Consider the following 13,324-nt stretch of genomic DNA (forward strand, 5'->3'; position numbering starts at 1 on the left):
CATCTCTTTAAATATGGGAACAAACCTAGTCGACTCCTCGCTAACCTAGTTAAGATTCAGAAACCCCAGTCTATTATCCCTACCCTGACTACCCCTTCGGGTGCCCGGGCTAGCACAGAATCGGAAATTTGTGAGGTATTCCGGCAGTTTTATACTGACTTGTATGCCGCGGACCCTTCTGTGGGGTGGGCGGAAGAGGACAGTTTCTTTAGAGATCTGCGCCTCCCTACGCTGACGGCTGCACAACGTGAATTTCTGAATCGCCCCTTACAGACTTACGAAGTAACACAGACTATCTCAGCGGCTCCGACTGGTCGATCTCCCGGGCCTGATGGGTTTACATATGATTTTTACAAGATACTTCTCATTTCCATTGGCAACCCCCTGACCCGGTACTTTACGGATGGGCTTGCTAATCAAAGCTTTTCCCCTAGATTCACCGACGCACATATTATAGTCCTTCCCAAGCCGGGTAGGGACCCGACCAGCCCCTCTTCCTATCGACCGATATCCCTACTAAATTGTTACCAAAAGATATTGGCCAAGGTTCTGGCGCTGCGATTAAGTATTTTTCTCCCCCGCCTGGTTTCATCCCATCAAACTGGCTTTATCCGAGGCCGCAAGCCTCAGATTAACATCATCAAACTACTCACTGCTCTGACCATCTGCCAGAATCAGGCTATCCCTGCCCTGGCCATCGGATTCGATTCGGAGAAGGCCTTTGATCGCGTGACCTGGTCTTACTTGTTCTCCGTGTTACAGCGGTTTGGTATTAGCGGGGACTTTTTACGCTATATCTTGCTCCTATATGATAACCCCTCTTCCTATATTTTGACGAACGGTAGTTTATCGGGTTCGGTGGATATCCGGCGGGGGGTTCGTCAGGGCTGCCCACTTTCCCCTTTATTGTATATACTGTCCATTGATCCTTTACTCCGGAAAATAGACGCATGCAGACAGGTGAAGGGTTTTGGTGGGCCTCATCAAATCTTTAAAATTGCAGCGTTTGCCGATGACCTGTTAATGTTTGTCACTCAGCCGCAACATTCTCTCCCAGTGATTCTGGAGCTTATGCAGGATTTTGGTTCTATTGCAGGCTTGCGCATCAACTATGATAAGTCGGAGGCGTTAGATGTCACTGGGACTCTCCGCGGCGCGTGGGCAGGGGACTTCCCCCTTCGGTGGGTGTCTGACACTCTCACATATCTCGGCATACGGATTCCGGTGCGACTGGCCGATTTCTACACTGTTAATATAAGACCTCTCTTGAAGCATATGACGGATAAGCTACGGGGGTGGGCTTCGCTCCCGTTGTCGCTGGTGGGCCGTATACACCTTTTTAAAATGGTCCTTCTCCCCAAGTGGCTCTACACTATCCAAATGGCCCCCCTGTGGATCACAGCGAGGGATCACCAGACGATTAACAGGGCCCTTAAAAGGTTTCTGTGGCGCGGCAAAAAAGCCCGTTTACCTATGGCAGTTCTCACCAGCCCTGGGGAGTGGGGAGGGCTGGGATGTCCTAGTCTGACTTTGTACAACTTAGCCTGCGGCTTACGTTATGTTAGGGACTGGATTTTTTCGACGGCGACTTTTTCCCCACATCTCTGTCTCTTAGAATGGTTCGCGGTGCCCTCTTTAAATCCGCTGTTACAGATGCCTACACAGGCCCTACCTGCACATGTCAAACCACAGGCTATCCTAAGTACCTGTCGGGAGGCCTGGAAGCTGTTATGCAAACTTGGGGGTATGAAGGGTATCCTAAATTCTGCTCTCACTATCACCGGCCATGATTTGTTCCCCCCTGGGGCAACGACGGGCACTTTTAGGCGTTGGAGACGCAAAGGCCTTACATACATTTATGACTTATATGAGGGTCCGGCTGGGACCCTTTCTTCCTTTGCTTCGCTTCAAAGCCGTTTCGACTTGCCAGCCACTGACCTTTATGCATACTTCCAAATTACACATTTTATTAAGTCTAGACAGACCTCGTTAGCGGACACCCCAGCGGCTCAGCGCCTCCGAGACGTTGTTCAGGTGGGGCGGGGGGGAAAACCTGCCATCTCTTACTTTTACAAGGAAACCCTACGCTTAATAGACCCTCATTCAATGGATTCTCTCTATGAGAAATGGGCAACCTGGGATCTTTTCTCTCTCACATTGTCGGAATTTAAGCAATGTTTCCTGGATTTGTCTACTGTGTCCGATAATATCATATTGCGGGAGACTCAGTATAGGTTTCTTTGGCAATGTTACATTACGCCACAACGGGCCAAGCAAATGAAAATAACACCCTCTTCCCGGTGTCCCAAATGTGCTATGGACCCGGCCTCATACTTTCACTGCTTTTGGGACTGCACAGTGATACTCCACTTTTGGAGAGAGATTTGTGCCGCCTGTTCAGCTTTTCTGAAAGTTAAGCTGCCGCTCCACCCCCATCTTTGGTTATTTGGAGCGGACGTTCCTGCTTTGACACCATTATCCACCCCCCGGCGACTTTTTGTGGCTAAGGCTGGCCTGGTGGGCAAACGACTTATTTTGGCGGAGTGGCTCCAGACACACCGCCCCAGCTATGAACGCTGGTTTGGGCGTTTGGTGAATCTCTGTTCTATGGAACACGCCCTGGTTACGACGGCCACGCCAAAGAAGCTTATACAGACTTCTCAGATTTGGGCGGCTTTTACCGAGCATTTAGGGCCCCACACCGGTCCTATACCGGCAACCTGGCGCTCGGTCCCGGAGGATGCGGGGCTCGGGTAGACGCAGTGGTTGTTGCCCGCTTTGCCCTTTCTTTAGCAGAGCTCTGTAGTTCCCAGCCCTGTAATTGGAATCAGTACACGTACTCATACCTCACCCCTTCCCTTATGCCTTATACTGGATACTGTGGGTGGGTGGGAGGGAGGGAGGGGGGGGGTGGGTTAGTTTGTTCTTTAGTATCATGCTATGTTTTTGCTGTTGTTCATGTTGGTTATTGTTGTCATTGAAAACCTTAATAAAAATATATTCAAAAAAAAAAAAATAACTCAGCCTTTTATCTAAAACATAGGATTGCCCCAGCAATTATCCCATTGCAGGTCACTAGCAGATTAATAGTGAATATACCAATATACACATTCCTACTCCCTTAGCAAACATAGACTTAACTAAGAACTCAACAGAATTAGGATGAAGGCAGCAATGCAGCAACAAGAGGAGGGCCTTCCAGTCTTCTGCATCAAGTGTCACGTGTGATTTTTTACTCGCCGGTGAGAGGTTGTATGTGTGCACCTGATGCAAAGAGCTCCTGTCTCTCAGAGAATAGAGTCCAGACCTGGAGGAGCTGAGGCAGACAGATGAGACCTTTAGGGACATAGTAGCCAAGTCCCAACTCCTGTCTGGCAGCCTTGGAGGAGGAAGGTCTCCTGGTCAGAAAGCATCATCCTGATGCAGCAGGAAGTGATCCTGTAGCAAAGACCTGCTCTCCAGTGATGCACTGTCATCTCACACCAAGGATATGTCTCCAGGAGGGAAGGGTTAGGTTGGCCGCCATAGTTGGTGATTTGATTATTAGAAATATAGATAGCTGGTGGATGTGAGGATCGCCTGGTAACAAGCCTGCCAAGTGTGACGATGGCAGACCTCATGTGACAACTAGATAGGATTTTAGACAGTGCTTGGGAGGAGCCGGCTGTCATGGTACATGTGGGCACCAAAGACATAGGAAAATGTGGAAAGGAGGTTCTGGAAGCCAAATTTAAGCTTTTAGGTAGAAAGCAAATCCAGAACCTCCAGGGCAGCATTCTCTGAAATGCTCCCTGCTCCACGCGCAGGTCCCCAGAGGCAGGCAGAGCTCCGGAGTCTCAATGCGTGGATGAGACGATGGTGCAAGGAAGAGAGATTCAGTTTTGTAAGAAACTGAGGAACCTTTTGGGGAAGGGAGAGTCTTTTCTGAAGGGATAGGCTCCATCTTAACCAGGGTGGAACCAGACTGCTGGCGCTAACCTTTAAAAAGGAGATAGAGCAGCTTTTAAACTAGAACAAAGGGGAAAGCCGACAGTCGCTCAGCAGCGCATGGTTCGGAGAGAGGTATCTTCAAAGGATAGTAATGATGCATTAGAATTAGAGCATCCCGACAGTGAGGTTCCAATAATAAAAAAAGTAGTCCAAGTGCCTGTAACTAAAAACTCGCCTGAGCTAAAAAATTCTAACTTATCCCTATCAATTAAAAAGCAGAATGAAAATACAAACAAAAAACACACTTTGAAATGTTTGTATGCTAATGCCAGAAGTCTAAGAAGTAAGATGGGAGAATTAGAATGTATAGCAGGGAATGATGACATAGACTTAATTGGCATCTCAGAGACATGGTGGAAGGAGGATAACCAATGGGACAGTGCTATACCGGGGTACAAATTATATTGCAATGACAAGAGCGGAGCACCTGGGAGGAGGTGTGGCGCTTTATGTCCGGGATGGCATAGAGTCCAACAGGATAAAGATCCTACATGAGACTAAATGCACAATCAAATCTTTATGGGTAGAAATCCCTTGTGTGTTGGGAAAGAGTATGGTGATAGGGGTATACTACCATCCACCTGGTCAAGATGGTGAGACAGACAGTGAAATGATAAGAGAAATTAGGAAAGCTAACCAAATTGGTAGTGCGGTAATAATGGAAGATTTCAATTACCCCAATATTGACTGGGTAAATGTATCATCGGGACATGCTAGAGAGATAAAGTTCCTGGATGGAATAAATGACAGTTTTCGAAGCAATTGGTTCAAGAACTGACAAGAGAGGGAGCAATTTTAGATCTAATTCTCAGTGGAGCACAGGATTTGGAGAGGTAATGGTGGTGGGACCGCTTGGCAATAGTGATCATAATATGATCAAATTTGAATTGACTGGAAGGGGGAAAGTATGCAAATCCACAGCTCTAGTGCTAAACTTTCAAAAGGGAAACTTTATTAAAATGATAAAAATAATTAGAAAAAAACTGAAAGGCGCAGCTACAAAGGTAAAAATTGTGCAAGAGGCATGGACATTGTTAAAAAATACCATCCTAGAAGCACAGTCCAGATGTATTTCACACATTAAGAAAGGTGAAAGGAAGGCAAAACAATTACCGGCATGGTTAAAAGGTGAGGTGGAAGAAGCTATTTTAGCCAAACGAGCTTCATTCAAAAATTGGAAGAAGGATCCAACAGAAGAAAATAGGATAATGCATAAGCATTGGCAAGTTAAATGTAAGACTTTGATAAGAAGGGCTAAGAGAGAATTTGAAAAGAAGTTGGTTGTAGAGGCAAAAACTCACAGTAAAAACTTTTAAAAATATATCCGAAGCAGAAAGCATGCGAGGGAGTCAACTGGACTGTTAGATGATCGAGGGGTTAAAGGGGCACTTAGAGAAGATAAGGCCATCGTGGAAAGATTAAATGATTTCTTTGCTTCGGTATTTACTGAAGAGGATGTTAGGGAGATACCCGTTCTGGAGAAGGTTTTCATGGGTAATGATTCAGATGGACTGAACCAAATCACTGTAAACCTAGAAGATGTGGTAGGCCTGATTGACAATTGAAGAGTAGTAAATCACATGGACTGGATGGTATACACCCCAGAGTTCTGAAGGAACTAAAAAATGAAATTTCAGATTTATTAGTAAAAATTTGTAACCTATCATTAAAATCATCCATTGTACCTGAAGACGGGAGGATAGCAAATGTAACCCCAATATCTAAAAAATGCTCCAGGGGTGATCCGGGAAACTACCGACCAGTTAGCCTGACTTCAGTACCAGGAAAAATAGTGGAAAGTGTTCTAAAGATCAAAATCACAGAACATACAGAAAGACATGGTTTAATGGAACAAAGTCAGCATGGCTTTACCCAAGGCAAGTCTTGCCTCACAAATCTGCTTCACTTTTTTGAAGGTGTTAATAAACATGTAGATTAGGTAAACTAGTGGATGTAGTGTATTTGGATTTTCAGAAGGCGTTTGACAAAACTCCTCAAGAGAGGCTTCTAAGAAAAGTAGAAGGTCATGGGATAGGTGGCGATGTCCTTTCGTGGATTACAAACTGGTTAAAAGACAGGAAACAGAGTGGGATTCAATGGACAATTCTCTCAGTGGAAAAAGGTATACAGTGGAGTGCCTCGAGGATCTGTACTAGGACCCGTGCTTTTCAATATATTTATAAATGATCTGGAAAGGAATACGATGAGTGAGGTAATCAAATTTGCAGATGATACAAAATTATTCAGAGTAGATAAATTACAAGCAGATTGGATTAATTGCAGGAGGACTTTGTGAGATTGGAAAATTGGGCATCCAAACGGCAGATGAAATTTAATGTGGATAAATGCAAGGTGATGCATATAGGGAAAAATAACCCATGCTATAGTTACACGACGTTAGGTTCCATATTAGGAGCTACCATCCAGGAAAGAGATCTAAGCATCTTAGTGAATAACACATTGAAATTGTTGGCTCAGTGTGCTACAGCAGTCAAAAAAGCAAACAGAATGTTAGGAATTATTAGGAAAGAAATGGTGACCAAAATAATAAAGGGGATGGAACAGCTCCCCTAAAGAGGTTAGGACTGTTTAGCTTGGAGAAGAGTCGGCTGAGGGGGGATATGATAGAGGTGTTTAAAACCATGAGAGATCTAGAACGGGTAAATGTGAATCAGTTATTTACTCTTTCGGATAATAGAAGGACTAGGGCGGTGATGGCGAATTCCAGTCCTCGAGTGTCACAAACAGGCCAGGTTTTCAGGATATGCATGAGATAGATTTGCATACATAGGAGGCAGTGCATGCAAATCTTTCTCATGCATATTCATTGTAGATATCCTGGCCTATTTGTGGCACTCAAGGACTGGAGTTTGCCATCATTAGACTAGGGGGCACTCCATGACGTTAGCATGTAGCACATTTAAAACTAATCGGAGAACGTTCTTTTTCACTCAACACACAATTAAACTCCGGAATTTGTTGCCAGGAGATGTGGTTAGTGCAGGTAGAGTAGCTGGGTTTAAAAAAGGTTTGGATAAGTTCTTGGAGGAGAAGTCCATTAAAGGCTATTAATCAAGTTGACTTAGAAAATAGCCACTGCTATTACTGGCATCAGTAGCATGGGATCTACTTAGTTTTTGGGTACTTGCCAGGTTCTTATGGCCTGGATTGGCCACTGTTGGACACAGGATGCTGGGCTTGATGGACCCTTGGTCTGACCCAGTATGGCATCTTCTTAATCTGAAATCTTCAGAAAATGTTCTCTGCACGATAACGCCTGAAGTTCTGAAATCCTTCGGGCAGAACAAATGGCTATAAGAAACACCACATTCAAAGAAAGATACTTTAGCATTGCCTTTTTTAAAGGTTCAAAAGGAGCTATACCCAACCCTCTTAGGACTAGATTGACATTCCATGAGGACATATTTTCCAGAGAGGAGGATGCAGATGTTTTGCTCCTCGAAGAAAGCGAACCATATCTGGGTGAGCAGCCAACGACAGATGATGCTCCTTGCCTCGCAGACAGCCCAAGGCCACAACCTGAACCTTAAGAGAGCTAAAGGCTAAGCCTTTTACCAAATCTCTCTGCAAGAAAGCCCAGATATGAGCTATCGAAGCCTGAGTCGAGATTATTCCTTGACCTGTGCACCAGGACTTAAAGACCTTCCAGACCCATACGTATGATTAAGAAGTGAAAGTTTTTCTAGCCTGCTACAAGCTAGAAATGACATCCTCCGGATATCTTAACGCTCTCACACATCCCCTCTCAAAAATCAAGCCGCGAGACAAAAACAATCGACCCAATCTGAAAATATTGGACCCTGCCAAATAAGCTTTGGTAAAGAGCAAGTCGCAGAGGCCCGTCCACTGTCATGTTGACCAGGTCCCCGAACCATGGGCGCTTTGGCGCCACCATAATCACTTCTCTGGGGTGATTTTCTATTTGTCTTATCTTTCCCACCAGAGGCCACGGCAGGAACACAAAGTAGAATCCATCATGGCTAAGAAAGAATTAGCAAAATTATAGAGATCCTGCTATACAAAATATGAAAGGGTTAATTCTAATTTTATAGTGACCTCATATAGCGTGCCCAGAGGTTATTAGCTTTTGAATAAAGCTCTGGAGAATGCTAGGTCTTTTAAATCATTGGTCACTATAAATGTATTAAAGATTCTTCAATATGAAGCTATCATGGAATGCACTTATCTGAGAAATAGGTTGAAGTCCAACTTTTAGTCCAATTTTCTGGTATTGGCAGTCAACACGTAGTCCACAACCAGGTCGGGCTGGGCTTTGTAATGAAATATTCTGCTCTATCCTGACACTGCAGTGTTTCGGAGGATGCTCCTTCTTCAGGGAAACAACAAATGCTTGATGCCGGCAAACTAGAGCATCTATGCTCTCCACTCAGTATTCTCGTCTGCGACTGAAAAATAGGGGCGCCTTGGCATTTTTCTGTGATGCCATCAAGAGCATATCAGAGCCATCACCTCCTCTGACTGCTCCCACTCCCTGGGATCCAGCTTCTGGTGACTGAGAAAATCTGCCTGCATATTGTCCATCCCAGCAATGTGAAACACTGCTAGCATAGCTAGATGCTGCTCCGCCCAAAGAAACAATTCCTGAGCTTCCTGGGCCACCACTCGACTCCTGGTTCCCCCTTTGCTGGTTGATATAAGCCACTGTGGTGCTGCAGAGTAATTGTTCTCCTGGAGGAGAAGGGAAATGGCTCCTCTCCTGGTGGCCACTGACCGAGCCAGCCAAGGGTCCCTGACCCCTTGCTCGTTTCCCTCAACAGCAGGAGGGATAACCCCCACCAGAGCCTCACAACCTCCTGGGAGCATAAATTCAAAAGAATTTAAAATCTTTTTCTTTTCTTTTACACAGACTGCAGGGTTGCACCTCTACCATCTGTGGAGACAGAGAAATACTGAGGGACTGCAGGTGGCGCTCTCAGATATGTAGCAGTGCCTCAAAGTTTTGTTCTCTGCCTCCATCTGCTGGTAGGGATGCAAAACCCATTTGTCTGGACTGATCTGGGTATGAACAGGAATTAATGTTTGGGTATTTGTAACTTGGATTGGCCACTGTTGGAAACAGGATGCTGGGCTTGATGGATCCTTAGTCTGACCCAGCATGGTATATCCTATTTTCTTGCTTTATTCTTATGAATTAGCCATAACATGGACCAAAGCTCGATGATAAACTGAGCTCGCCTCACTCCCTTCCCAGCCCTCCCAGGCCTCTTCAGGACTCTTCTTCCCCAGTTTCTACCCCCCGCTTTTTTCCCTCCTGCCCCCCTCAGCCCCTCCTCCCTCCCTTCACTCCTCATATATTCCCTCTTTCTCCCTCAAATCCAAGCATCACGTCTAATGTTTTATATACTTTTATTCTGTATTGAAGTTTTACAGTTATTCCGCACTAAGCTTCTTACGGTTTGCAATTGTTCCGTTGTTTCTCCATACGTTTCGTATGTTCTTACGCTCTAATGATCAATGTTTAATGCTCTAATGTTTAATGTTTCTCCAACGTTTCGAATGTACTTTTGCTCTAATTGTTTAAGGTTTAATGTAACGCCATCCGGCAGCAGTTCTGTTTCACTATAAACCGGTGTGATCTGTATATTTTACAGGAATGTTGGTATATAAGAATTCTAAATAAATAAATAAATAAATAACACATTAGTGATATCATCTGACGGCACCAACATGGATCTAGCTTTCAGTGCACGCGAGGGAGCTCCTGCGCAAGCAGGCACTGCTTCTTTAGTACCTCAGTCTCTTCCAGAGCTTAAGCTTTAGCAAGGTAGTCGACTCTCTAGGGAGGTGGATCGGTATTAAGTATGACTGATTCATCCTATTGTCTACCGAAAACACTGTTTACAGGTGAGCAAACTTGCTTTCTCCATCAACAGCAGACACGAATCAGCATTAATACGTGGGGAGTCCCAAGCTGAGGGTTGCATTGTGGAGCAATTACTTAAGACAATTCAGACACGCCACGTTGAAAGAGGATTACTGGTTGAACAGGCTGTTCAGAACTACTTGACCGAAGTTACTGTCTCCTCGGAACATGCATCCATGTGAACAGACAAGCAAGTAGCAACTTTGTGTATGTCTTCGATGGACGTGGCCTGAGGTGAGCTACTAAAATCACCATGGATTTCACTTGATGAGCCTTGACAGTCTGTATTCTGTAAGCCAGTCAATGTGGAATAGTGTGCTATGAAGTAGGCAACTGTCCTTCCAAACTTAATAGGATCAAAACACACAAACAGTTGAGAAGCTTGACGAGCCTTCTTATAGTTCAAGGAGTGAAGAGTTCATTCTTTTTGTGCTCATGTGGTCTTGGAAAGAAAGCTAGCGGCATAATGGCTTGGTTCATGTGGAAAGCAGACACTACTTTTGGAAGGAATTTAGGGCGAGTCAGTGGAAACCAGCCTGTTGTGAAAAAACTGCAGGTATGGTCAAGTAGGAAACCAGAACCTGCGATGGTCTTACTCTTAAAGCCAAAGTGACAGCTACAAGAAACACTATCCAGGCTAGACACTTCAAGTTTACCAACTCGAGAGGTTCACAGAGAGGTTTCATGAGGGGCATGCGAAAAATTCAACTAAGCATGTAGATTTGGGCTGAAAAATTATGCACAGAGAAAACAGATGCAAACTCTGCAGGTAATTTTTCCTTGGACAATAAACCATGCAAAACTCTTTCTGTAGTTTTGTTTTATTGGTGCAAACCCCACAGGTCAAAGGAGCGGTGGAGTTTGTACCATCTCATCCAGTTTTGATTATTTGTCCCATAAAGACCAATGACAACCTGTGACCAAAACTGATTTTAGTTCTGCTCTATAACTTTACTTTGATATCACAAACTTGAGCAAGATGAACAGACTGGACATGAAAAACCAACAAAAGAGGCAGGTAAGAAGAGAGTCCCATAAAGACACCACCAGCATGTATGCTGAGGGTCACAGTTATATTTAGAAGAATGAGAAACTGACCTTTCCATGGAACATCTGGTTTGCTTTATATATCGATGACTATAGCAGCCAGTGGGGATGAGGTGAGACACAGAAATCATTACAGGATAGTGCAATTTTTCAGGAGTTAGGAATGTCTCAGAGTGCACACCACAGAGAGGGTAATTTTATAATGGTGCACATTTTGGTAAAAGTCTGCATGTACCTTTTACGTGAAGACTTTACCCTGAATTTTCTAAGCAAATTTATGCATTGAAAATTTGCAGATAAGTGCCCTGGTATGTGCACAAAATAACTCGCACAAAGTTATACCTGCTCTAGCAAAAGCATAATTTTACAATAAAAAAAGGATGCATTTAAGTTCAAAGTCCGCCCCGACTCTGCATCCAGGAAAGCCTCTTCCCAGTTAGTGTAAAAAGTACAAGGAAAACCAGGTAACACATGTACTTTTACAAACACTGAACCCTGGGCTATTGTATAAGTCATTTAAGCGCATAGAAAACCAGGCCCAACCAGCACATTTGTATTTATGGGCAATAACCCAAAGGGAATGTTATGTCGACGCAGCACACAGTGAAGAAACATTTGAACACGTTGGCTGGATCGTCCCACCAGAGTTCATTGGGCACACTGGATTAATTCAATTCCACTCTGCAATCTTTTTGTCGTTATGCCAGTTTCCTACAGCTTAAAGCTTCTCTAGTTTGCTAAAGGTCAATAAGAAAAGACTTTTTTTTTTAAATCAGCTGATTTGAATAATATAAAGAATGTAATGAGCCCTAATGAAGCCGGCAAACAGAAACACAATAAAACCAACACATTAGATTCAACTTGCACCACATCTGCTGCAGTAACTCTTTTTGCTTTTACCAGGAACATTACCATAGTGATTCGTTGACTTAAACTGACTGAAGTTATCCTTGCTGAAGGTGTTTATCAGCTGACTGGCCACAGACAGCCCAACGCCATAGGAAAAATTTTCAAAGGTTTCAACAGGAGAAGGAGCAGTGGGTTCCCACAAAAATAAATCATTGTTGATTCTAGAAAAAGAAAGTTCGGACACAATTAGACAGCTCACCCTATTGCAAACTTAAGAAGCAATTTGAAAATGTGCTTATGATGATCTATCAACACTGAACATTTCCAATCAGGATCCTGCATTTTCATGAATGGAAAAATATCCAAGATGTTTGCATTCTCACTGTCCACATTACTAGAGCATACTACATGTCACCCATCTTTTTAGACAACCTCGGGATAAATTTAATTTTAGGAAAAATGGCCGCTATCAACCAGAGTCTACATGTCTTATAAAGCAGCAATAGAAAACAGTTGGCATTGTTTTTTTATTTTGGGAAGAGAAAAAATTATAAAATGTATCTAGAAACCTACTAAAATAATCTGCTATGGGCCTTTATCCTCAGATGTTCTCTTATTCATTCATCTATCTCCAAAGCAAAATCACTGAACACTTCTCAGCTGCTGCTTTACTAGAACTCAGCACCTTAGAATACCTGATCAGGTAAAGCAATGTAACAGAATGATTAAGGAATAGACAGCCTGTATCCTGTACCAACCACTGTGACCTTGATAAAGTCACTTAACTTCCTTGTGCTCAAACAAAATGTAATATTGTAGAGGCAGGGCCACTGGACTCACATGAATTGTCACACATGGTGTTTATAGGAAAATTAGTTCTTACCTACTAATTTTTGTTCCTGTAGTACCACAGATCAGTCCAGACTCCTGGGTTTTGCCTCCTCTCAAGCAGATGGAGACAGAGAAAGTTTTTCTGACACTACCACATAACCCGAGGTGCCAACTGCAGTCACTCAGTATTGAACTATGCCCAAGACAGATGTGAAAAAACTAACAATAACTGCTGAATTAAGTACTCTACCCCGAACAAGCAGGGTGAAAGAGAAACCTGGAAATCCCAACTATGCCCATACAAAAAAACTTATGCAAGACCCAAAACTGCCTGTACCATTCTTCAGAGAAATTAGAACTAAAAAAACAGGATTGAGCAGACTCTCCAATTCTCCTCTCCCATAGTGGGCAGGCATCTGGACTGATCTGAGGAACTACAGGAACGAAAATTTGCAGGTAAGAACCAATTTTCCTTTCCCCGAATGTAACCAGATCAGTCCAGACTCCTGAGATGTACCAAAGCTTTCCTAAGAGGGATGGGACTGCGAGAGTCTTGCTCTAATTACACTTTCACCAAATCCCATGGCCTTTGGTGCCTGAATGTCCAAACAGTAATGTCTGGCGAAAGTGTGCAATGACTTCCAAGTCACTGCTTGACAGATTTCTTGTGGCAAAACTTGCTGACATTCGGCCCAAGACGTC

General features: G+C 43.8%; 1 protein-coding gene across 3 annotated transcripts in view; it reads right to left on the reverse strand.

Moving 5' to 3' along the window:
- The window catches only part of ATG2B (autophagy related 2B), a 263,381-nt gene that overhangs the window by 129,210 nt on the left and 120,847 nt on the right, over positions 1-13,324 (reverse strand). For all 3 annotated transcript variants that reach the window (XM_029597896.1, XM_029597895.1, XM_029597894.1), the window contains exon 19: positions 11,855-12,012. In XM_029597896.1, the coding sequence (XP_029453756.1) occupies positions 11,855-12,012 (158 nt within the window). The remainder of the gene's footprint in view (positions 1-11,854; positions 12,013-13,324) is intronic.

The sequence above is a fragment of the Rhinatrema bivittatum genome, chromosome 4, assembly GCF_901001135.1.
Source record: "Rhinatrema bivittatum chromosome 4, aRhiBiv1.1, whole genome shotgun sequence".
Taxonomy (NCBI): domain Eukaryota; kingdom Metazoa; phylum Chordata; class Amphibia; order Gymnophiona; family Rhinatrematidae; genus Rhinatrema; species Rhinatrema bivittatum.